General features: G+C 50.1%; 2 protein-coding genes and 1 long non-coding RNA gene across 18 annotated transcripts in view; 1 reads left to right on the forward strand and 2 right to left on the reverse strand.

Annotated features, from left to right (window-relative positions):
• Pxdn (peroxidasin) overlaps positions 1-8,506 on the reverse strand; it is an 80,476-nt gene extending 71,970 nt beyond the window's left edge. Inside the window, exon 1 of the mRNA XM_010629134.3 lies at positions 8,409-8,506. Within this exon, the coding sequence (XP_010627436.1) occupies positions 8,409-8,506 (98 nt within the window). The remainder of the gene's footprint in view (positions 1-8,408) is intronic.
• Positions 8,507-11,974: 3,468 nt separating this feature from the next.
• Myt1l (myelin transcription factor 1 like) overlaps positions 11,975-25,354 on the reverse strand; it is a 382,656-nt gene continuing 369,276 nt past the window's right edge. For 9 of the 15 annotated variants that reach the window (XM_010629088.3, XM_010629085.2, XM_033756162.1 and 6 more), the window contains 4 exons: positions 21,298-21,389; positions 19,495-19,604; positions 15,122-15,265; positions 11,975-14,834 (listed from right to left, as the gene is read on the reverse strand). In XM_010629088.3, coding sequence (XP_010627390.1) covers positions 14,694-14,834; positions 15,122-15,265; positions 19,495-19,604; positions 21,298-21,389 — 487 coding nt within the window. In that variant the 3' untranslated portion in view covers positions 11,975-14,693. The remainder of the gene's footprint in view (positions 14,835-15,121; positions 15,266-19,494; positions 19,605-21,297; positions 21,390-25,354) is intronic. The other 6 variants (XM_033756163.1, XM_010629092.3, XM_019208173.2 and 3 more) reach the window with 4 other exon arrangements.
• Positions 17,889-18,565, forward strand: LOC104865541. 2 transcript variants are annotated; one of them, XR_004514329.1, is made up of 3 exons: positions 17,889-17,970; positions 18,085-18,173; positions 18,506-18,565. It is a non-coding gene; the product is annotated as an uncharacterized LOC104865541 (long non-coding RNA). The 2 variants fall into 2 exon arrangements; XR_781199.2 differs by having other exon boundaries at positions 18,467-18,532.

Here is a 25,354-nt window from a genome sequence, read left to right on the forward strand (position 1 = left end):
CCGCCTTGCCCTCAGGGGTGAGCGCCGGGTGCCGAGGGGAGAACTGGGGCAGGGCTCACCGCCCCGAAGGCGCTCGCGGGGCCCTCGGCTAAGGTACCCGGCCTCTCAGCATAGCTGCCGCCGCCCCCGTGCGCAGAAGGGTTTTCATGTTGTCGGCGACGCTGTTGTCACTTAAAGCTCTTGGTGTACTTAGTGTGTTCCAGCACAGACCCCTAGCGGTCTGGCGCGCCCCCTGCCTCGGTCTCGGAGGTCTTGACACCCTCTCCACGAGGGTCCCCGTTCCTGAGGGACCTCTCCATTCAGAGGGCTCCGTGGGGGGATCTTAAGGGGTGTTCCGGGCTGGGAGCCCCAGCTCCTACCTACGTTGGGTTAACTTTAATTTTCTTTTTCTTTCTTTCTTTCTTTTTTTTTTTTTTCCTGTAGGGCTCAGGGCTCAGGACATGTCTGGCCTTTATTGTGTAGAGCTGAAGGCCTTGTGTAGTGACTGCCTCCACATCATATAAACACATAAAGCCGGAAACAGATAATAGAGTTTTTTTTTTACCACAAAGATAACAAAATTGAGTGGCTGGATGATTTATACATGTTGTCGTTTTTATTTTTATGGGCACACTTGCATAAGAAACTAAATCTTTATAATGGGAATATGCTGAGAGGCGGAGGGGCACATATTTGGAAGGCTCCTGAGATGGAGAATCAGAACTACAGGCCTGTAGGCCAGGTCGTTATAGACGCAGCTGGAGACTGGTGCTGCCAGGAGGGATGGGTGCAGTGTGGAGCCCATTTCTATTTCTAGCCTGGCTTTTTGTTTAATGTTACTATTATTACTGCTTCTCGGTTTCTTCCCCTCTCCATCTCTACACACTCACACACACACACACACACACACACACACACATTTGATTATATTTTCCTTCTGGTTATTTAATACCAAGTCAAAGTAAGACTCATGTTAATAAAGAAAAAAATATATATATCCATACCTGCAAGCCCAGTATACTAGGAGGCTGAGGCAGGAGGATCACTGTGAGTTTGAAGCCAGCCTGGGCTAAACAGAGAGTTCAAGGCTAGCCTGAACTGCATACAGAGGCCCTGTCTCCAAAAGCAAAAAAATAGTGATTTCTTAATTACACTTTACTGGTAACTAACTCATCTTCACTCAGTTTAGCAGTTTACACAGTAAACTCAGGGAAAGAGCAGGTCAGAACTGCCACTGTGATAGGCACAAGGTAGACACATGTGAGCCTCTGGGATGCATTCTACAGACTTACAAGTAACTTTAGTTCTGTAACGTGGTCAGTACGGTTTGCTGCACATTAATAGCCACCCGTCCCCACTGCTTCCTTCCTAAAAGAATTCGGAACCTACTAATGGAGGTGACACGCCCTTCCTAGGGAATGCCAACCTGAGCCTCTCCCAGGCTCCCCGTGCTCCCTGTGAGTTGTGAAAAGAAATCATTAGAGACTGTGGGGAACGAGGTTATTCCCAAACAAAAGTCAGGGAAATGTCTTGTCTAACAAGCCATAGGGAATTCATTGAAGAAACAGCCAGGAGACACAAAGCAAGTATCACAAGGGTCCCAGGGGGAGAGACAGGAACTGGTCTTTGATAACATCTTTGAGCTCTTGGGCAGGCCCTGGAGTATTTAGCGTCTTAAGTGGAATTTAAAAATTGTTCAGTGGCTTCTGAGATATTTTCAACAGCTTCTTCACAGTTGCTGAGTTACTTGCTTTACTTAGCCAAGTTTTTTGTTGTTGTTTAAGGTGTTGTCTATTCTGGTCAAGATTAACTGTAAGCAGAGTTAAAAACAGCTATTCTGGAATTTACATATCCTTTCTCTAGCTGGTGGAAGACCCAGAAGAAATGGATGGGAGCTTTTTCAAAGGTTCACTTGGTGAGATTTTGTGGCACCCACCAAGTGGGGAAGACCAAGGAAGAAAAAGGATTGTAGTAGCAGGATTGTCAGGATAGCAATCAGCTCTAAAAAGACTCCATAACATTCATTTCCAGCAAGTTCACTTTGGTACAACTATGGCCTACTTCTAAACTAGGGAACCGCTGCTGTCTACAACCAGTGTGTTATGATTGCCTGACAGCATCTGGACTTAGAAGGACAACCCAGGGACCAAAGTGACACGGAGAGGCCAAAGTTACAGGCGCCTAAGTAAACCAGTCCTTTTGCAGGTTCAGTGTAGCAACTGCTCAGTCCAACAGACATTACTGGAAGAGGGTGAAGTTTGCCTTGCACCCAGGAGCAATTCTTCAAGTTGTTGTCTGTTTCTCTCTTAATCCCAATTCAGTCTCTGTACATGGGATCCAATCCAGTCCCAGACTAGCAGCACAGATTACAGAATCCCTCCTTCAAATCTCAGCTTCTCAAGAAAAGATATAGCTCTAGTCTAGTTATTTTTTTTCTTAGGCAGTACTAGGTACTGGCGGTGCTTCTGGAAAAAAAAAAAAAAAAAAAAGGTAGGAAGGGAGGAAAAAAAGGAGAGAAGAAACCAAGACCAGATCATAGTATTTTGGTCCCCAACATCAGACTATGAAAGCAACCACACCCTGTTTTCCCAGGTCAGGCCAAAGCCTGTCCCACTATTCCTCCGGTTCTGCTGCCCGTGTTCTGCCCTGAAGTCAGGCTATGCGCCCTGAGGTCAGGCCATGGAAGCAGCTCACCCCGTTTCCTGTTGTGACTACTCCTGTCATCCCTGCCAGTCATGCAGAAATTTTTCCTGGGGTTGAGCGACATTGGCCAGTCCCACTGTCATCTTGGCCAGGACCAGTGCTACTCAAATCTTCATCACCAGATCAGAAAGGCAGGAAAAAGAAGTCATGCACACAGCTGGACTTTTCTCATGAAGTCAACACAAAGGTCTGACTATCTTGGGACTTGTCACATCTGTGAAGAATTCATGAAAATGTCTGGAGGTGCCATCTAGCAATTAGCAATCAGTTACATGCCATTTTAGACAGGGAGATGATCTTGAGGCTAAAACTGTCCTAAGAATATCAGAACCAAATGAGGTAGAGACAGGAAGCACGCTAGCCCTAGGAAAGGGGCCCCATGAGGCACCACCTGCAGGGCTGGACAGGTGGCTCTAGGACAAGAGATGCCCTGCAGACTACTGCAGAATGCTGCAACGGAGCCCTCCCCACGGTGGACCTGCGTGCAAACCCAGTGGAAGACAATGTCTGACCCTTCCCCTTTCCCCGGGCACAGCTTCAGGTTGCTGGGTGAGAAGGCAAGACAAATGGCTGGGTGCTGGCCATCCTCGCCAAAGTGAGGCAGGAGAGAGCTAAGGAAAAGGCTGCAGAGAGAAGGGTCGGCCTGCCCTACAGCCCCCATTCTAGGCTAGATCTGTGGTGTCAGGTAACCCAGGGAACCGGAGAGGGGGCTGGGCGGCCGTGTAGCCCACTTCCTGGGTCTGGGTCCCTCTCTGCCTCAGACATTAGCCCAGGACCAGGCTACCCACAGCGGGAAAACAGGTAACTTAGCCTGCACACGATGAGTCTCTGTATGTGTCTCCTGTCTTCTGTAACCCTTGGCCAGCCTTTATCACCATGTCATCGGCTCTGCAGACTGGACCCTCATGTGGGCTCTGGACGCCAACAGTTCCTCCATAAGAGGCCAAAAGCCCAACTGCCCGATCCAAGGGCCGAGCCACACTGCTCACAGATAGGGGTCAAGCTTCAGACCAAACCTTCATTCCCACCCAAAACCCAAGGATTCGAACCCTCAGCACCAAGTCCTCTTGGCCCTGTGAGTCTTCTCACTGGCTGCGCCCACCCTGTAGAGAGGATCTTGTCTCTTTCATTTTTTACATAAATCTTTGATCCTGCTGCTCCTCTGCGGGGTGGGGGTCCTGCTCCACGGTGTGTTTAGGGTATTAAGATACCGGACAAGCTGATCAGGTAATAAAACCACGGAGTGGCCTTCTGTCCCTCCCTCTCAGTGCATCAGCAGAAAGCAAAGAGACACCCACGACCCTTCACCTCCCATCCATTGTGATGCCCTGGGCCAGAGCGGAAGGGACTCACTGCAGCATCTCAGGACCGCGTTCCTATGCTGGTTGTGTAGAAACTACTGAAGACGCTGCTGTGTCTGTCCTTACGGGTCTCCTTGGTGAGCAAATCTTGGTTCCATCTGACCCCGGAAGGGAGTATGCTGACCAGGGGATACGGGGGCCCCGCTCAGAGCACACACCTCTTTCCATTTCTGGTTCAAAGGAGCCCCTGCCTCTTGTCTTTAGTGCTTTTATGTCTGAGCACTCACTTTTCTGGGAACTGGGAGCCTCTAACTGCTGAAAAGGAAAAAGAAAACAACAAAAACAGGAAACAAAACAAAAATAAGCTATGTTTCAGGGGGCAAAGGGCTGGGGGAAGTGGGAAGGAAATGCAAAGCCTCTGGCTGAACTTACGAAGTTTGCTCACTGGGCACAGAGAAGGAATTTGCAGGACACATCAGTAAGAGACGTAAATGGGTTTATTAGGCAGATTTTTTTTTTTTTTTTGTATTAGGGATCAAACATAGGACCTTGCACTTGCCAGGCAGGCGCAGGGCCACTGAGCTACATCCCCAGCCCTAGGCAGAAATGGAAAATAAGGCACTCAAAGAAATGGGGGTCAGGGGAAGGGGGAAGAGAGAGAGCGACAGAGATAGATGAGAGGCAGACAGACATTATTTCCTGGAACTGGAAACATGTATGCTTCCCTCAGCGGGTAGAAACCCCAGGGAAAGGAGGCTCATGCCCCAGAAGGGAACATACTCCATTTTAAAGGTATGAACTGGGTGTTTTGTTTTGTTGAGGCAGGGTCTCGCTATGTAATCCAGGCTAGGCTTGAACTCACTATCTAGCCCAGGCTGGTCTCAAACTTGCAGTGATCCTCCTGCCTCAGCCTCCCAAGTGCTGGGACTACAGGTTTGCACCACCTCAACTAGCTCCTCCCCTTTTTTAAAAAAGGATAATTTAAGTATTCGTTGAATTCTCTCAGCCTGTTCCTTTATTTTAGAATCAGTTTCCTGCACTTAACTTTCTCAATTAAGCCAATTTATAGGCTTAAATATTCCTGAGGGATTTCAGCTGTGATAAGTCTGGAGGGAAAGAACTTAGATGAGCCAAGAGAACACCTGTGGTAATTTTGAATGTGTCCCAGAAGTTGTTATCTTTTCAAAAGTACAATTTTTTAAGTTATGTTTTTCCTTGTCTCCTTTCTATCTATCTTTAGTCCTTCTGTCTTACCTCAGGGGCACCTTGGAAATAGCCAGGTAAGATTCTGGTGTTTCTACTTTATGTCTTTTTAGGTTTTAGAATCATTAGATAAACCCACATAACAGTCATGAGCATTAAGGGCAGCGCAGGGCGCCAGTGTCTCATTGGGAACCTGAGGTCGTAGGTCCTCACTAACCAGCTAGGTGTCCTCATGTCACCTTAGAGGGGCCTGCCAGAGCGTCACCCGAGTCTCCCACTCCCTAGTACCTAGTGTCTGGTCCAACTTGGCTCACCTGCCGTGAGACGCAGCCACCAGCACAGAGGAGGCTGAGACATATCCGGGCATCATCAATCCTTAGCTTTTCTTTTCAGTTCAAGAGCCATCTCCTAGACCAGCTGTAATGCTTGGTTTTAGGCGTCCACTTGGCTGAGCTGTAGCTGCCAGTGAAAAGACCAACACTAATCTAGGTATTTTTCTGAAGGAATGGTGGGAGGCCATGCAAGTTTTTCCACAGGAGAGTTTAAATCTGGTGCAAGCCCAGCTGAGTTTTAGATAGGATGATTGTTTCAGTAGCTACATGCATGAGGGAGACACTGATCTGGAAATTTTGAATGTGAAGGTTCCCTGTCCTTTATTCTTGGGGCCACTGTTAAGTCTCTCCTTCTCCTTCTTCTTCTTTTTTTTTCTGCGGGGCTCTGTTGCTGGTTTTTTGTTTTGTTTTGTTTTTTGTTTTTTGGGGGGACAGGGTCTCACTATGTAGTTGAGACTGACCTGGAACTTAGTAGGTAGCCCAGGCTGGTCTCGAACTCACAGTGATCCTCCTGCCTCAGCCTCCTGAGTGCTGGGATTACAGGGGTGCACTGTCACACCGGGCAGGAGTGAACTGCTTTCATTAAGCACAAAGCTGCCTTGGTGTTGAAGCTCAGTGTAGACTGATGTCCTCCTGAGGGACAGCTCTTCAACTGGATAGGAGCTAAGCACTTTTCCCACTAGCACTGGGTCCGTGGCCCGCTTGCTCTCCGAGATCCAAGCACACGTCTGATGCTGGGTGAGAATTTAGCTAAAGGGTGAAAATCATCACTCTGCCCCTGTCAAAACCACTCCCGGAGCCCTGCATAACAGGTGAATCACCTTAGGAATCATACTGTGGACCCAGTGGCCAATTCCTGCCGCAGCAGGAGTCTCTCTGACTCACCGGTTCCCGGCACACCCTTGGCGAGCGGTTCCTCATTTGTCAGGAGCTTTTACACATAATCCTGGTAAATACATCTTCCATTACCTATCACAAATTCCTCTAGCAACCAAGGAGTGTCCCGGAGGACACTGCACAACCACGGAGACTGCAGTGTGGGTGTGTTTTCCAGACCCGGCAGGAACTCTCAGGCGTTTTGTTTTATGAGAAATTCCAGGACCTCCTTTGAAAACTCAACACGACTTCAAAAGAGTTTCTCAGGGTCAACATCCTACCAAGTGGCGAGTGTTTCCAAGCCCTGGCTTCGGATGGTGGGTGGGAAACTCAGGCTCCCTCCCTCATTGCTGGATATCACCCTAGGGTCCCCGGCACAGACCCCAGGGCCAGCCAGGTCCTGGGGCGGGGGTGCTGGTTCCCACAGTGTAGGAAGCAGCGCCAGAAAACAGTGGAGATGCCCAATGTGCTTCCAAATCCCTCCAACAACTGCCAGCTTCTTGGCTTTGAACAAATTGACCCCGAGAACCTCAGAATCCTCCCATGTGAGATGGGAGGAATGGATCTCAGGTCTGACAGGAGGGTGAAAAAAGCTCCCACGTGCCCACGGGCTGGAGCCACGTGGAGCCAAAGGCAACAGCAGGGTCTGCCCTGCCAGTCTGGACTTCCCTGGCAAGCTGAATGTTTCTTCTTGATAATTAGGGCGACGGATACGGCCTCCTTTTGGGAGAAAGAATTTAGGTCTCCTTTGTGTAAGTGGCTTTGACTTCACATTTCTAAACTCTTGACCTCTGAGTCACATTGCCAAGATCAGCCTCATTGATCAGTAAAAGCAGCCAGGAGAATTTTGAATGGCATCACCTTCTCTGCTTCTAAATAGTTTTCTTTCCTTCCTTTCATCCTCCTCCTTTACCCTCTTCTACCACTTGTCCTCTTTGTCCTTCTCCTTGTTCTTGTTTTTTCCTCCTTCTCTTTCTTTGTTTTCCTTCTGCCTCTTTCCCCTTTTCTCCTGCTCCTTTTCCTTCTCTTTCCTCCTCCTCCTCCTCCTTTCTCTTCCTTTATCCCAGGTCTTGAACCCTGTACCCTTTCAGTGAACTACATTGCTAACCCTCACCACCTCTTTTTCTTTTTCAATACATTTTTGTGACCAGGGTCTTGCTAAGTCACTAAGTTGCCCAGGCTGGGACTGAATTTGGCCTCCTCCTGCTTCAGCCTCCTGAATGGTGAGATTACTGGTATACACCCCCATGCCTGGCTTCTGAACTCTACTTGGGCCACACCACACCACAAGATAAACAAGGAAGCGGGCAGGAGAGACAAATGCCGAGCTTGGTGTGAGGTCCCTTCCTGTGGTGAGGCCCAGGGCACTGTGTCACCGGAGCATCCAAGTGAGGGGCACCCAGGACCCTTTCGCTCGTGTCTGGACGGCAGGTGCAGGAGTGGAGTGTGGTGGTGTCTGTGTGCCCTGGGCACTGTGCAGCCTTGCGTGTATCTATTCCTGTTGGGCTCTCTGTGGGCCGTGGGCTCTGAGCCCAGACTCTGGTTCCCTTCCGAGCCTGGGACCTTGTCCCCCATGGCGCAGCACATGAGACACAGAACAGGTGCTTGAGTTCTGATTTTTTATTCCAGGTATATAAACAGGTACTGGAGATTGGACCCAGGGCCTGTGCACTGCGCTACATTCCCAGCCCTTTTTATTTCCAGTATGAGTCAGGGCCTCATTTAGTCACTAAGTTGCCCAGGCTGGGTTTGACCTTGTGATCCTCCTGCCTCAGCCTCCCTCAGTGTTGGGATGACAGGTGTGCCCCCAGCATGCCCAGCTCCTTTCTTCTTTTTATGGACCCCCCCCCGTAGAAAATAGAAACCACGCTGCAAGCATGTGGTATCATATTATTCTCACAAACTGTAGCTGACTTGATAGACAGCCGAGCAGAATTTGGCAAAGTTGAGGCCATCCAAGCCCTCATCCCCAGAATTCAGGTGCAAGTCCTAGGGCCCCAGAATGGGCTATTACCAATCAATCGTTCCTGCCAGGTCATAGTCCTCCATCTCCACGCAGGTGCACACTTGGGTTTTGGTAATGGGATCACTGGAAATTCGGTCCAGTTCCATGACTCAAAGACCTTGTAGCTCTAAGAGCAATGAATGGCCGAGCAGTGGGCGAGGTGGACCTTTGTGCCCGGCCCTCTCCCCAGCCTCGGCCGGTGGCAGGCTGCATCTCAGTGGCACGCCTTTCTCAGCCCGGTGGAGTTTTGCATTTTTCCTTCAGACCATACCTTTGGTCCTAATTTAGGGACAAAATAGTATATTTTGTACTTTGGAAATTAGTGTATTTGCCCCTACTGCCTTCAGCTGCCTCTTCCTTCCCTCCTCCCTTCTGAGGCCTCAGTCCCCGGCCTCACAGGGGCTCTGCTGCAGCAGGGACCTGGCCTACGGCCCCAGGGCCCGAGTCCTCCACCTTCCCATGGGGCCGCTGGGGCCAGTGAGTCCTGTGTCTTCTGTTCCTTCCTCTGTGCCCCAGGCCTGTCTGGACGCACAAGAAAAGTGAATCGGCCCTGCTTAGAAAGCATTAGGAAATGGGCAGGCCAGCCTGGCCTGGTGGCACGGGCATCACAGCACTCTGGAAGGCTATGGCAGGAGGACCGCAAGCTCCAAACCAGCTCGGGCAACTTGGCAACCTAGCAAGACCCTGTCTCAAAATAAAATAAAGGTCTGGTGTTGTAACTCAGTGTGTGTAGACCCTGGATTCCATCCCGGGTACCAAAACAAAACAAGAGGAACCTGTACTAGCAAGAGCTCTCTGTTAAGTCCTCCCTTCCTGGTGCAGTGCGGGAGGACTCTGTTCACCAGGGGATGGTCCCCTCACAAAAGAAATACTCATGCATAGCTAATAATTGTGTGTATGATCTGGTAATGGAAAGAGACACCCAAAGTCTCACATTGGAATTATCTTCCGTGATACGTATTTAAATTGCTTTTTGTCCGAGTACTTAGAAGGATGAGGCAAGAGGATCGCTGAGTTCAAGGCCAACATGGGCTACAGAGGGAGACACTGTCTCAAAAAATCAAAACAAGAGCCGGGTGTACTGTAATCCCAGCACTCAGGAGGCTGAGGCAGGAGGATCTCTGTGAGTTTGAGACCAGCCTGGGCTACACAGTGAGTTCCAGGTCAGTCTCAACTACATAGTGAGACCCTGTCTCAAAAAACAAAAAACAAACAAACAAAAACAAACAAACAAAAAATCAAAACAAAAATATTGCCTTTTGTTTGGGATCCCAGATTCCTGGTCATTATGTGGACTTGAAAGCCTGCATCCCGACGGGACAAAGCAGGAGGTGCATCCTGCTGAGGGGACCATTGCTGCCCACCTGTCTCCCTTCTCTCAGAGCAGCCAGGGCTGACCTGCCAGGGACCACTGCCCTGCGTCTGGTGGCCTTACCACTTCCTGTGTGGTCTACACTACTCTGTTCTCGGCCCTGGGTCCTCTGGTTCCTGCAATTGTACTCTAATACCTGGCAGGGGACTGGAGGGGACAGAGAAGCTGGCTGTGGGCACCAAGCTCCCTATGCAGTCCCCCCACTTTTAAAGATTGATTTCTTTGTCCAAGGTGAGGAAAGTGTGACTGAGCCCTTCCCTGGAGGAGTGCAATTCTACCCTGCTCCTGGCAACGGTCACACCCACTGCCTGGTGTCCACAGTTCATGGATCCCATTGTGATCATGTGACTGCAGTCCTTGTTTTGGGGTACGGGGCAGGGTGGGGTGGGGAATCAAACTCAGGACCTTACACTTTTGAGGCAGGCACGGTGCCACTGAGCTAAATCCCCAGCTGACTTCTGTCTTTCTAAACACCATTTTCATACCTCCACTGCATTCTAAAAAGTATATTTCTTTATAAATCACTCATTTCTCTCTAATAGGATCTTAGGGCTGGTTTTATTTATTTTGGTACATTTACAACTCTTTTGTTGCTTTTTGGGTAAACATAGGGAGCTATTGCACCAAAACTGGAACTTTTCTAAGATACCTGCCATTAGTTAAACCGCTTTAAAAATGTTTATATAACTTCAGAGGCACATGGCCTCTGGGGGGAGATGGCTTTTAACAATCAGGTTGCAGAAATGAGTCCCCAGAAGCCACCTTCTTTTGCAGATTTTATTTGTTCCTGAGGGTGGATGAAAGTAAAGAAATTCTGAGGCTACACCACCCCCTCTCCTCTGTTAGGTTCACTTTGAATCTTTCTTTTTTTTTTTTTTTTGTTTTGAGACAGGGTCTCACTATGTAGTTAAGACTGACCTGGAACTCACTATGTAGCCCAGGCTGGTCTCGAACTCACGGCGATCCTCCTGCCTCAGCCTCCCAAGTGCTGGGATTACAGGCTTGTGCCACCACACCTGGCCTCACTTTGAATCTTGAAGCAGAAAGCTCCACTGGGAATAAATTTTAGAATTTAACGAAGGGTATGATGGAGAGACTGAGGTAGAAGGATCGCCAGGGGTTCAAGGCCAGCCCAGGCTTCGTAGTGAGTACAAGGCCAGTGTGAACAACATAGAGAGAACTTGTCTCAAAAAGAACAAAACAAAACAGAAAAAAGAAAAATGACTATGGCGGTCTCTTCTTCAAGTTTCAATGAGATGGAATGTGTCTTTAACAGGGGATGGATATCTTAGAGTTTTAAACCTGGACTTCCCTGAATAGAGATGACGGTAAGAGGGTGGCACTTCATTGTTCTGTCATACTGAATGGCTGATTTAACTCTGGGTGACTGTGACGCTCGGGTCCTTGCTGGTCGTGTGGGAATAACCATGCATTATTTTAAAAGTCAGCTCAGCAGGGGTAGGGCCACGTGACATCACGGCACCCCAGGCGTGGGACCAAGAGGGGAACACATTGCCCATTTCCACCAAATCAGCCAGGAGGTGCCGATCGCACAAACCAATCTGGGGACATTTTGCAAAACAGCCACGTTGGGCCTTTGGAGACCGTTCACGTTCTGGGGGGCCAGGATGGCTGAGGCGCTCAGAGAAAAAGTGTGAAGAGGGCAGGGGCAGGGGCCCATGCAGTGTGTGAGGCGGTGGGACCAGCTAAGGGGGAAGCCGTGAATGACATCATTGGGAGCCCCAGATGTGACGCAGGCTCAGGAACAAGGGCCTTTCCAGGGAGGCTGCAGTGCCGCAGTGGGTGGGGGATTGTCCTGCTCTCAGAGGACAAATCCATCTGTTTACGTCCCCTGGGAGGAAGCAGGTGCAATAGACGTTTGGCAAAATGACCTTTCCAAAAAGCAGGGCACGGGGGGGGGCAGGATGGCAAAGTACTCACCGAGTTTAACAACCATGCCTCAGAGTTGAGAATCTGATCTCTACCAACACTAAAACCAAAGCAGTGAGTGATAGGTCGTGTTGTGGCTCGGTGGTGAGCGCGCGCCTGGCAAACATGAGGCCCTGGGTTCCATCACCAGTGCTGAAAAGACAAGGGGAGGTCTGGAGAAGGACTTTGGAGTTGACACTGGGACCCCCAGACAGCAACCCAGGCTTCATTGAAAACGCAGACCCAGCTAGAGATCCTTCGTGCTACAAACGTGGCAACACCTTTTTATTTAGAGTAAGATGTGTTCACATCCAGCATGACAAAGTTTGTACAAAGTTCACAATTTAAAAATGAAGTATCACAGCAACTTGTGATTCCACACATTTATAGCAAAATTAAAGTGTCAACAAACCCATGCCGTGTAGTACAAAAATAAATCAAACTTCAGTTCCACAGAGAGCACAATAAATAGTTTATACAAAATTCTGTCTTAATAAATGATTACTTAAATGAACTTAGAAATGAATATGAACAATAAGTTATAATAAATAAGCTCTGATGAGTCACAATAACTCCATATGAAAGGTCAGCATTCTAACATGTGACACTTTTGTGATCCCTAATAGTCACAGATAACTTCTGATTTGATATTATGTACCAACGTTACATGAGCAGCAAATTTGTGCTTAGAATCCCTTTCCATTGTACATGGGTGATAACAATAAGAATCCAAACTGATACTACCTATTACTCTACTAAAAGCATTACTACATTGGCCAGGAGGCTGCAGACAAGACGCGGTGGGGAGATGCATATGCCGCTATGGACAGGGGCCGGCCGAGGCGAGGCGAGCGCCCGGGACCATGTGTATGGCAACAGGTGGCGGTAAGCACCTTGCTTCAGCTTTCAAAAAGGCAATTCTGAGCGTGGCAGCTACAACTAATCGCGCAACAGAAAGGGGTGCTGTAAGAGACTGTACTGCAGAGCCCCAAAGTAATTACATCGTCTTTTTTTTTTTTTTTCTTCCCAGCTAGTTATTAAAGTCCTTGTGGAAAACTGTAAGCTTTTGTACAGTGAGCAGTATAAAGTGCCGCTGGGATTATACATGTATTTATACATATATATATATATATACCGAGGTTGAGTATTGTATCAGAATATTTGTAGTGAGATCCCTGTAGTCTCCCTTAGCAACCGTGCTGGGTCAGCCATGAGGGCCTCCTCTGTGATCAGTCCACCCAGGTTCAGGGCCACCAGGCCACTGACACAGGAATTGCACACCTCCGTACGGATATGTAGGACAAGGTAAGTGCAAATAGTCAACTGGCACATTGTGTGAACAATGACCCTGTAAGTCCTGTTCTGCTAAAAATATTTTTTTTTATTTTTACAAAACCCATCTTTTTTTTTTTTATTTCATAACAAAATTTTAAAGTACTTCTGTACTTCCTGCATAACATCAAGACATGGAAGGGAGAGATGCTACTAAAAGAAATCAAGTCAACATCAGGAAACACAACACATTTGGCAAAGGACTACTCAGAGGGCAAACGCAGCAATCAAAAGTGGTCTTATGCATACAGATAGTGCAGTCATTTGGAATAAAACAATCAAATCCTCAAGGTATAAACAAGTCTAAGATGATCTAGTTTAAAGCAAAAAAAGTGCCGAAGTATACTTAGTTACTTTTAAACTCTGATTGCATTCATTCTTAGAATAGGTCACAAAACCAAACAAGGCTATTCAAATGCTATTTGGTCAGCTGGACCCAGCGGAGGGTAGAACGTCGTTTTCAGAGAGCTCTGAATTGGTCCAAAGCTTATTCAAAGTCAGCTGGGGCGGGAGAGGAGAGGGGCTGTGTTTACTGAGTCGCTCTCCTACCCGGCCAGCAGAAAAATCCAGTCCAGCAACCAGAATACTCACAAGCCACTGGCCTTTTCCCCCTCGAATGTGAAATAACAACAGTAATAATGATCTTTGAAAAAAAAGGGTAAAGGGGAAATAAATGCTCTTAAATGATCTGTTCGCTCAAATTGGAAACACAACTTCTTTTAGGTGAACTACATTTCGGTAACAGTTCAGAGGGGCACGGGACTCTAGCAGAGATAAGAGAAGGTTGTTCCAAGGTTTACTGAAAATGCAAAGGAAATCTTCGTGTTGTTCACCTCTGACAAGCTCTGTCTTAACGGAAGTCTCCATAGTCACACCATGTAATGTTTAGGAGTTAATTTAAAAGTGCTGTTTAAGCTGCTTTGAATCTTCTGCCAAGTTTCCATGGCTTGATGTTGTCTTACAATAAATTACTTATTTCATTTCTTACAGTTAATCCATAAGCCATTTCCTTGGAATGCAAAAAACCTCATTTATTGCCCCCACCATACACCATCCTCCTAAAACAAACAAACAAAAAAAATCACATAATATTTCCAAGCATTGTTCAAAAATAAAGCATTTTTGCAACCAATTCTCGCTATGAAACAATATGCACGCAGAATGTATTTCTTAAATTCCATAAAGTCCTCTAACATGAGGCAAATGATAATGTCTACAAGTGGCCCGAAGGCCACCCCACGATCATTCAAAGCTGTTTTCTTTTCCTTTTAAAATCTTTTTCTTTTATGTCCATTTCAGTTCAAAATACTAAAACATTTAATCACTAAAGCATTAAAAAGAATTTACACTCTATTTATTTTGATCAGCTTACCTCTTCAGAAATATATATACCCCCAGATGTGCATACAGTAGCAGCTATAAACATTACATGGCATGGTCACACTATGTCGGCTCATATGAAAACATACAAAATGTGAATGTATTCAAAAAACTATTCTGCAGGTACTATTTTTAAAGCAAGACATAAAATCATTATGAAGTCTTGTAAGCATAACACTGTTCCAACAGAAATAAATATAGAACACTTTCTGGTAAATTACAGCAGCAAAAAGCAAGAGGCATCCTTTTTTAAGCATGATTTTCATCTCTAGAGCAGCTGTTCAGACCTGAATTCCTCTCACAGCCTGCTTTATATTTTCCAGTAGGGCTTTATTTTCTGGACTCTGATAACGGTCTTGATTTGTATACATTTCCGTCAAAGTAGTCACGTAAGCATCAAAATTTTGTTCATTGATTGGATCCTACGAGATATTAAATAGTAGTTCATATACAACTTTTATTTTCTTCATAGTATATTCACAAAAGCATCACACAGTATCACAGCACCCTGCCGTGTGGCCTAGTCAGACACTTAACTTTATGGGAGCAGCCCCTCTGATGTGTCTAGCGGTTAATGTTATGGTTTTGGGGTGGAACCCGAAAACATCCAAAGACCGGAAGAACCACGGGACAACGACACAAAGACACGTGTGTCATGACGTGAACGGTGGCGGCTCGGAGCCCCGGTGCTGCGCGCTCAGTCACTTACCATGTGGGGCAGCTGGATGTTGGCCAGGCTGTGGATCAGGGACTGGCTCAGGTTGGCCAGCTCCTGCAGGAGGGACTCGTTCTGCTGCTCGATGACCTTGTTCTCCTCCTCGATGGTCTTCAGGTTGCTCTCCATCGTGGTAATCTGAAAGGTACACGTTTGCGCCACATGTAACATGAGGTGGGGGCCAGGAGCGGGAGCAGGCGGGGGAACGCGGGGAGGGGACCTTTCTGCCTAGAATCAAAGGCTCAGGGCTGAGAATGTGGCAGTTTAAGGGTTGCTTTTTGTGTCTTGGCGGATCAAACATGGGGCCTTCACATTGAGCTCCATTTCTGGCCCATACTGATGAGCACTATTATTATTACCGTGTTTTCAATTTTGAGACAGGGTCTTGCTAAGTCACTAAGTTGCCCAGGCTGGGCTCAGACTTGCCATCCTCCTGCCTCAGCCTCCCACGGTGCTCGACTTATAGGCATGCGCCACCACACCCAGAGAGAGGCCTGGGCTGAGGGCAGCTGGACATCAGTGTCCCTTGGAGATGTTCCTTCCCTCAGGGAAGGGGGACGCTGACCCTCACCTCCAGCAGCAACACGTCCCCGCATAAATCTAGATTCTGAGGACCATCTAGTTCCTTGTGACAGAGGGAGGGGCTCTCCTAGGGAGCCAGTGAGGATTGGGGTCCTGTTTGTTTCACAGACTTCGCTGGTAATAATGTGTATTCGGCGTCAGGGGAGAGTCTGGCCTGATGGACCAGAATTCTGTCCAACTGATGGAGGGGGAAAGCAATGGATGCCGTGCTCTGGAGAGATGGTTCTCACAACATGCATATGCCGTCTGATTCAGCCAGCAGCACCTGTGCTCTTTCTCCCAACGCCCAAATACGTGGTTCTAGAAATGGAGAGGTTCTCACCTTCTGCAGAATTTCTGCTTTCTGTCTCAGGACTGTGGGACCAGGTCAGACCCTGCTTCTACACACCATCTCTCTCCAGATCCAGGCTATTGCCAGAAGGGTGTCTGGCAGGACCAGGAGCCGCTAGCAGTCAGGTCCAGCCCAGGGTGGGTTTAGAAAGGCCTGGGAGCTATCACTGGTTTTTGCTTTTTCTTTTCTCGGTACCGGGGATCAAATTCAGGACCTTGTGCTTGCAAGGCAGGTGCAGTGCCACTGAGCTACATCCCCGGCCCCTTTGCTTCTTTTAACGGCTAGAAAAAGCCAGAAGAATGATGCTTTGGGAAGATGCATTAAAGTCACATTGCAATGTGCTTTGCAGTGTGCTGGCTGTGTGTACGGAGACAGAGAAGAGGCGGCCAGGGTTGCACGGACCAGCGCCGAAACACGTGCCATCCGGTTCGGGGTCTGCACTGAGTGCCAGGAGGATGTGCTCTGGGACAAGTGTTCCCAGTGTGACAGATTTCAAAGATAGTGTGGATGCTGCTGCCGACGGAAAGGCAGGCTAGTAAAAATATGATGTTGTGGCCCCGTTCACCTTAGTCATTGGACCCAGCACAGTGTGACTTCCGGCGCGTCCCCCAAATCAAAATGATCATGAAAGGGAAACACTTGGAATCAATTAGGGACACGGAGGCAGCCAGAATAGTGCAGCTGAAGACCCCCAGGAGAGGACTCCAGAGCTGCCTCAGGAAGTGTCGAGGAGGCTGGGATGTGTATGTTCCAAGCAAGGGGGAGGATTTCGAGGGGGATTCATGGCCGTGTGTCTTTTATTGCAAGACATTTAAAAAATTTAAATATTCAGGATGCATCTTGAGAACATACTATTAAGCGAAATAAGTCAGACCCATGAGCTTAATTATTGTGCTCTTTCTGTTACATGAGAAACCCAAAGTATAACGAAATTAAAGGGCAAAATAGAAGAGATAATAGGAAATGGACATTTTTTGCAAAAGGGAAAGGGAGCAAGACATGGAGGTGGGGTGGGGAAGAGGGAGGGAACACGAAAAGAACAAAGATGGATCCATCCAAGCACCAGCTCCTCATGCTGAATGCGACCCTATGTACTGCAAACACGGACTCGTAAAAAGAAAAACTAAAAAAAACATGTGAACATTCACCATCTTTTCCAATCACACTGTTTAGCGCGTGATTGGAAGGAGACTGGGCTGCACAGAGCATCACGGCTTAAAGGAAAACGATCGAAGCCTGATGAGTGCGGCATAAATCCAGCCAGCCCGGGGCTCCCTGCCCTGCTAACCTCAGCAGAAACAAAGCCGCTGCAGGGACAAGGAGATGTTCTCACTGGTCCACCAGCCCCCGAGCCAGAAGCCAGGTAACTTCTCACTAGCAATCTGGCCTGAACTGCGGCTTCTTTTTCACATGCTAAGCCCTATTGCTCCTTTGTCCCCAATAACACTATGCAGGCCCTGATCCCAGGGCTGCTTCTCGGCCTCCACAGTGGCTCTGCGGGACCTGCCTCTGCTCTGCCCTGAACTGGCCCTCTCCTTCCTTTCTCCTGGCTGTGGAGTCCTGCCTCTCCCGGACCAGGGCTCACACCCCTCTCTCCTCTCTGCCCTCCTCCAGCCCCTCCTGCCTCCTTCCTGTTCCTTCGTGGGCACGTCTTTTCCTGGACACTGAGTTCCTGAGTGTCCCACGGGGCACTGCCCGTCTTTGGGGCCCTTTGCGTCAGTCACCATGACTGTTGTCTGTGGAAACTGAATTGAATGGGATGAGGTGTGTTGATGACATCATGGAATCCAGAATCCAGAATCCAGAATCCAGAATCTAGGCTTGGGTGCACCCAGCCAGGCTGCCTGATGCATCTGCTCTGAGTTGGATCCAGCTGAACTGGGCCGGGTGAGGGTGGCCTCCGGGGCCCCTTGGCCTCTGCTGCACAGCGGTAATGGGATGGGCATTCAGGATTTCTGACCTGAGCTTTTGCTGGGACATGGCCACAGGGACAGATCGCTTCATATTGAGCTATGGAGCATCATAAGAATGTCTACATTTCCAGGGACACAGATGTCATCTTGGTCGCACTGAGCTGACTCAACACACTGCTCGAGCACGCTGCAGCCTGGGGCACTTGTGGACTCTCACAAGGTGCTTTTCTCCTAAATCTGAGTTCTTACAACAGGATGCTGAAGGGAACTCACTTGGCCGTGTAGTGCAGCTCTCGGTTAGAGATGCGCTATGGTTTGAATACAGCCTTAGTAGCCCAAGCATTGTCTGGGTGGGGATTAAATCCCCATTGCATAGGTGATCAGGGTGGAAAGATTCCAGCCAGGGCTCGTGAGGTGGGGCCTTGGGGCAGTGATGAGGGTTTGATGTGCTTATGGGGTGGGGCCAGTGATCCAGTCCTGGCAAGAGGGAGAGGCCTGAAGTTTTACACACAGGCACACACACCCAGACTATCTGTCCATCCCTGCATGAAGTCCTGAGCATCCACGGGACTCCGCCAGCAAGAAGCTACCTCCAGATGCAGCCCCTCCGCCTCGCATCTCCAGGTCAGGGAGCTCTAATAATCCTCTTCTCTCTAGAACTCGCCTTGTCTGTGTTGTATTTTGGCCACAGTTCACAGACCGTTGCGGTGTGGACGGCCCCGCTGAGCACCTGCTGTAGGTGGCAGGAACGTCTCACCACGGGCAATGTCTGAAACTCAGGAATGCTGGTACAGAGCTCTGACCTCCGGCAGCCTCAGACCTGAGCCCTCAGTGGTGGAGCCCGAAGCTCTGGGCACAGAGTTGCTTCCTGTCTCCCACTTGCACGTCCCAGAACACCCTCTCCTGAGTGGCTGTCACCCTCCACCATCCCACTGTTGTTCACCCCCGTCCTCTGGCTGGATGCAATCGCTGTGTCACTGTGTGTGGCTCAAGTGTGTAAAGGAGTGACGGTGTGTCCTCAGGGTCTGGGCCGACAGACGCTCTGTGTGTGACAGCGACACCTACCTTGCAGGCTGCAGTGCCTACCCACAGGTGCTCAGAAAGCTCTTTCCCTCCTCTCCCCAACCTTCCAGGCCTCCTGGGCACCTCACACACAGGGCACATCGCAGCCGATGCCAGTGTAGATATAACACCACAGTCCCGAAACACGCAGGCCCACAGCATCTGGGGAGGAAGCCCCAGCTCTACAGGTACAGGAGGCCCTTGCGGAATGGCCTCTTGCTTAGGTATCTCATGAAATGCACACATACATGTGTACACACACACACACACACACACATGGAAAACAGCTGGCTCTGCACTGCATCACAGCAAGCACGGCCACTGAATGATTTCTACAGTGGACCAAGGTACCAGGTGAAGAAAATAAAGGGTCCAACAGTGGGACTGAGGAACACGACCCCGTTCCCTGATGTGGCTTCTCTGCCCGGCTCCTCTGTGTGACAGCGCATGTTAGCATGAGAATTAAGGGCTTCAAAAACTGTTACCTGAGTTCTGAGTTTAATCATGTCCGCCTCCATCTGGGAATTGGATTCATTGAGCTCTTTGATTTCTTCATCTAACTGCTTGATTTCTTCATCATTTTCTATACCTGTGGTGGCAAAATTAACACGTTAAAACCATGACACCAGGAGATTTTAGGGTTAGAATGTTGAGATTCCTCTTTTGCTCTTTTCAGAATTAGACTTAATGCTCGGGAAATATCTCTCGGATTAAGACAACAGTATCACAGAGTGTGTGTGTTTCTAGTCCCCTTAGCGTTGCCTCCCCCCACAACCTAGGCGTCTAAAAACAAGAAAGAAAAATATAAATTCAACTAAAGCTACAAGAAAACCTCCTGGGGCTGGACCTCAGGTGTGGCTTGTGAATGAAAAAGAAGTTGCACCCTAAATAGGGATCCTTAGTGCGGAAAACCCCCATCTGTAAGGCAGCCAGTGCCCCACCTGCCAGCTGAGTCCTCTGACCAGGGGGCAGAGGCTGGGTGCTGAGACCCTGCCAGGCAGTGGCCCTGATGCCAGTGGCACCTCCTCTGGGACCTCAGATATTCCTTTCCATGCTCTCTTCTTTCTGAACTGGGCCTTCATCAACTGCCACTTCCTTCTCTAATGAGGAGCAGATGGACACAGACTCGGGCCAAGCGGCCAAGGGTTCCCACTGTAGCTCGAGGTGTGTTTGTGGGTGAGATGCTGGATTAGGTGTCTTGCTCAGTGCCTGGAATGGGGTCAGAGACCCATGTGTGTCCCTCCCCCGCCACCCCAGGGTCTCTCTATTTAGCACAGGCTGGCTTTGAGCTCTTGGCCCACCTCCTGCCTCGGCCTCCCTAGTGCTAGGAAGACAGTGTGCAGCACCACCCCCAGCTAGGAGGACACATTTTTTAGGACTCTCCCAAACTCGAATGATTGAGCACTGAGCCATCTCACCTAGGGGCTGCTGCCCCTGGCACCTTGTGTAACTGGTCCATCAGTAAACACCTTGTTTTGTGTCTCTGGGTAAGGGCAGTGTGGTCAGTACCAACTGTTCATGAGCAGCGTGGAACTGACTCAAGGTGGAACTGAGCCATTCTAGACAGGTTGAAGCCAAGTGCTCTTAGGAACCTGGATGGGCCTGCTGCTCCTTCTCTGGGGCGGTGACACCACAAAATCACCAACGAAAACCCCAGTGTAAGCTAGGCGTGGTGGTGCATGCCCATCATCTCAGTACTCAGGAAGCTGAGGCAGAAGGATCATTGCAAGTTTGAGGCCAGCCTGGGCTACACAGTGGGATCATGGCCAGCCTCAACTGCATAGGGAGACCCTGTCTCAAAAAAAAAAAAAAAAAAAGCCAATGCAACAGACATGAAGAACCCCAGGAGAGTCTGAGCACACTGTGTCCCAGAGGCCTGAAGGCGGGCCGTGGGGGCTTCTGGGCCCAGGGGTGCATGGGGCACTGCCCCTGCCCATGCCACCTCTTGAGCCTCAGTTTCCTGTATATGCACAAAAGCAGGTAAGAAGCCACACAGACTCAGAAGTGGTGGGCAAGAAACGTGGGCACTGGGCATGCTGAGCAAAGCAGAGGGGACAGGCAGGGCTGCTGTCCTTGCTGTCTGGTCCCCAGTGCCCTGGAACCACAGCTGGGGGTAGAGCAGGACAGTGGGCATCGTGGATGCTGGGGACAGGGTGGCGGGTGGGGCTGGAAGTTCCCCTCTTCCCCTTGTCTAAAACTTGGGCTGTGCCAACCAAGCAGGGAGAGGGAGGTGGCCATGGCGATGGTCACCTCCCCTGGCAGGTGTGGGTGGACGCGGTTACCATTGCTGGCTCTCTGTTTGATGGTCAGCATCTGCTCCCCAGACAGCTTTGCCTTCTTCATGGCCGACGTGGCTCGTGGGCACCCTGACAGGCTGGGGACAGATAAAGATGGCGTTAGTCACAGGGCACAGGGTCCCCACCTGCCAAGGGAGGGAGAGCCATTGTGCAGCACACTGGGCCGGGCCTGAGGCCAAACACAGGTCTCTGCAAACGTGGGAAGCAGAAAAGACCTATGCATGCAGGGTGGTGTGTGTGTGCACGCGTGTGTGTGTGTGTGTGTGTGTGTGTGTGTGCACGCTTGTTGTGGGCCCTCTGCAGTGCCACCTCTGAGACCAACACACACTTGTCCCTCACGCTGTACCTTCCAGCACTGTCAGGAACATTTGCAAAGCGACTAAATTGCTTAAAGCACTTTTTAATGGAAAGCATCAGATTACACAAAAGGTTGAACTTGGAACTGGATCTGCAACAGAAAAAGTAGACAGAGCAGGGCTGCAAGTCTCCACCAGGTTTTGTCACCACAGCCCTGGCCAACCTGGCTTGTCTCCCTCCCTCTGCCCAGGTGGGTCCTCCATGAGAAAGCCCAGGTGTAAGAGCCACCACGCTGTCAGCTGCAGTTTTTATTTTGTTTTGTTTTTACAGCACTGGGGATTGAACTCATGGCCTTCGAACTGAGCTGCACCTCCAGCCCATTTTATTTTATTTTTTTTGCAGAGTCTCACTAAATCAGTAGGGTGCCCAGAATGGACTCAAACTTGCAATCCTCCTGCCTCAGCCTCCCAGCTTGCTGGGATTACAGGCCTGTGGCACCATGCTTGGCTAAGGTACTTATTCCTTTGTCCTTCTCTGCACAGCTTCCAACTTCCCGGGCCTCTTTCAGGACCTGCAGATTCTCTTGGCTCACAGCGTCAGAATGGGCAGTGACTGGAGTGTTCGAGTTTCACGAGGATGCTCAGGGCCAGAGGAGCCGCCCAGCTTCCTGGCAGAATGGTAGCCCCGTAGGACACTTATTATTTGGCTTTTTCCTTTAAAAGAGAAGAACTGAGGATGGGCAATGGTCCCAGGGTAGACACCTGCATCCTCCTCCATCGCCTCTGCCCTCAGGTTACTCTGCAGCCCGGGGTTCTGCTGCACACAAGAAGCCTGGCTCAGTGCAGGCTCCCAGCACCTGAGGGAAGGACGGATTCTGGGCACCAGCACCACTCCCAGAGACTCCTTTTGCTTCCCCTTTAGGTCCTGGGGAAGCCAGGGAGGAGAGGCGAGGCGCTGTGCAGAGCCAGCACACTGTGAATGCAGCAGCCAGCTCAGCAGGGTGGGAGCCACACTGGGAGGCGGTGCTGGGTGGGGGACACTGCTCCCTCTGCTCCCAGAGTAGCACCCTGGGTTAGTTACCAGAGTGGGCAGTCAGAGCAGCAGAATGATGGATAGGGGATAAAAGATACCAGGTAGCCACCTAATCAAGCAGTCGGCGAAGCCTAACAAAGTAAGAATGTAAAAGTGTAGGAAACCTCACAAGAACAAGGATAAACAGCGGGAATGGGAACAGAGAGAGGTAAGGACACTTCCCTCTGGAAAGAAGATTCTAACAACTCCTCCTAGCTCCTGACCAGATTTCAACTGGACTTCTGGAAGCAGAAATGCAAGATAACCAGTTTTTTTTTTTTATGCTTTTGAACTTATTTCCTTTAGAACAGGCCCCCTTCCCATGGCCTGCTTATACATACAAAAACAGGACAGCGACCAGAGGATAGATTTTTCTGCTCAGAATCCCCTCTCAAAAGACATTATGAGCGTTTTCCTCTCATTATTTCCAATAAAATTCATACCTTCCTTCTTTGGTTCGCAATTTTATTTTTGTGTCCTCCATGGAACCATGAGCTCAGTTTGTACAAAATACAAACTCTCATGGCTGCTTTTTCCAGAGTGGCTGAGTGAGTGCTGGGTGGGAGCTCTGTGTGTAGGGCCTGGGCACCACCCTCTGTCCCGTGCAGGCCAGATTCCTCTAGGCCTGAGGTCCTGCACCTACAGAGACAGGTAGACCAGATGGCCCTGAGGGATACCACCACGCGCCTTGCCCAGCTGGCCAAGGTACTCCTGTGCCTCATGGCCCTGATGATGCTGGCCTGCTGAGGAGCAGCTTCCAGAGCTGTCCCTGAGGAAAAGGCCGTGTCAACAGTGATCGGGAGATGCTTCTTATAGGCTCACTCCCTTGATTCCTAAAAAATCCCCAAAGAAGGGGATTTAAATGAACCATCATCCCTATCTTCTCCTCACCTGGAATCCTACTTCCTTGAGAATAGATGTACGTACTTCACAGGGCACAGGGATAGGTAGCAGGAAAGAGCGCTTGAAGAAAGGGGACTCCTACTAATCAGGAGTGGTGGTGCATGCCTGTAATGCAACTCTGGGAGGCTGAGGCAATCGGGTGCCAAGTCTGAGCCGAGCCTGGGCGATTTAACAACTTAATGAGATTCCATCTCAAAACAAAAAAACACAACGGGCTGAGATGGAGCTCAGGGTGAAGGAAGGGTGCTAAGCATTCTGAGGGGATGAGGTCGTGGCTCCAAACGACCTGGAAGCCATAAGCTCAGCCCCCATGGAGGCCAAGTCTGGGTTCTTGGCTTTCAGATCCCAAATCAGCTGAAGGGGAGACGATGAGGGCATTGGTGAGGACTGTGAGGCTGGGGCCAGAGTCCAGAAAACTAAATTAGGAAGCAAAGGGAGGCCGGAGTGTGGTGCCTCCCGCGCCCTCTTCCATTCCGATCCCCTGAGAACATCACCGTGAGGATCAAATTTGGAAGTCAATCCCGAGCGCCTGGCTCAGGCCCGGGGTGTGGCGGGGCTCCCATGGCCACGCTGCCATCTGGCAGTGGGCCAGCTGGCTCCACTTTGCCCAGGGTCTGGGGGCATCTGCGAACCCATCCCTGCCAGGGAGGGAAAGTCCAGGCAGGTCGGAGCCGGTATGGCTGAGCTCCCCATGAAGGACACCCAAACTCTTCTCTCCCAGAGCAGCGAGGCCAGGGTTTGGAGCTGGGCTCTGGGGTCTCCCTCCAGGCTCTAGGCAGCAAGTGGTTAAGGAGGCTCCGGGCTGGCCAGACATCTGGCACCGGCGCCAGGGAGAGCTCAACTGCTGCTCCAGTTTGGACTGCGGGAGAAGGAAGCCTAGGCCCCGGCTTTGTCAGGACGTCAGCCCAGCGGCTTTTCCTGGAGAGCATGGAGCTGCAGATTTCTAAACAAAGGAAGTGTCCAGCGGCATGTGGTTCATAGGGCAGGGCTGGGGCTGCTCACTGAAAAAGACAATGAGGGAACTGAGCTGCACAGGCCAAGGTGACAGAAGACAGGAGAACCCAGGGCCAAGGTGGGAGGACCAGGCAGACCTGGGAAGCCATGATCCTGTCTGGGCCCCAAGGAGAAAGTGGACATGGGGTGCCACACAACCACCTAGACCTGCCCCGTGGCCTGGCCTTCCTGGGGAGCAGTGCCACGCCAGGAGCTTTGTTCTCACAGACAAATGTGCCACTCTGAGCTCAGGGACACAGCCACATGCAGGGCTCTGCTCTCCACCTGTGTCCAGCGCTTGCCCAGGAGGTCACTTCGGAGCCCCTGCCACTTGGCAGGTGACTGTCACACTACCGAGAGCTCAGTGTGCAGGTGTGAGGGGGCCAGCGTGCAGAGCCCACCCCAGGCCTGTGTCCTCATGCTTCCTCCATGGCCTGTGTCCACTCTAGTTTCCGATGACTCCAGGTGGGGTCAGACACAGAAGGAGGGGCTCCCTCCTTAAAGGAAAGCAGTGGAAAATCTGGCAGGTGTTTGCTGGAGTATTGGGCTGGAGGGAGGAGAACCAGGAGGGCAGGAGGGACAGGAGCAGAACATCTGGAGGCTTGGATTTGGGAGGGTGGGGCCAGAGTGAGGTGCAGTTGCAGCGTTTCCAGTTTCTGGCTGCTGATGAGAACACGGCCAGCGTTCCTTTACTCTGCCTTCCTGTCCATCTCTCTCCCGGCCTGGAGGGAGACCGCAGGTACCAAATTCCAGAATTTTTTTTGGTACTGGGGATGGA

Source organism: Fukomys damarensis, unplaced genomic scaffold, assembly GCF_012274545.1.
Source record: "Fukomys damarensis isolate Sample0158 unplaced genomic scaffold, DMR_v1.0_HiC HiC_scaffold_25, whole genome shotgun sequence".
Lineage (NCBI taxonomy): Eukaryota > Metazoa > Chordata > Mammalia > Rodentia > Bathyergidae > Fukomys > Fukomys damarensis.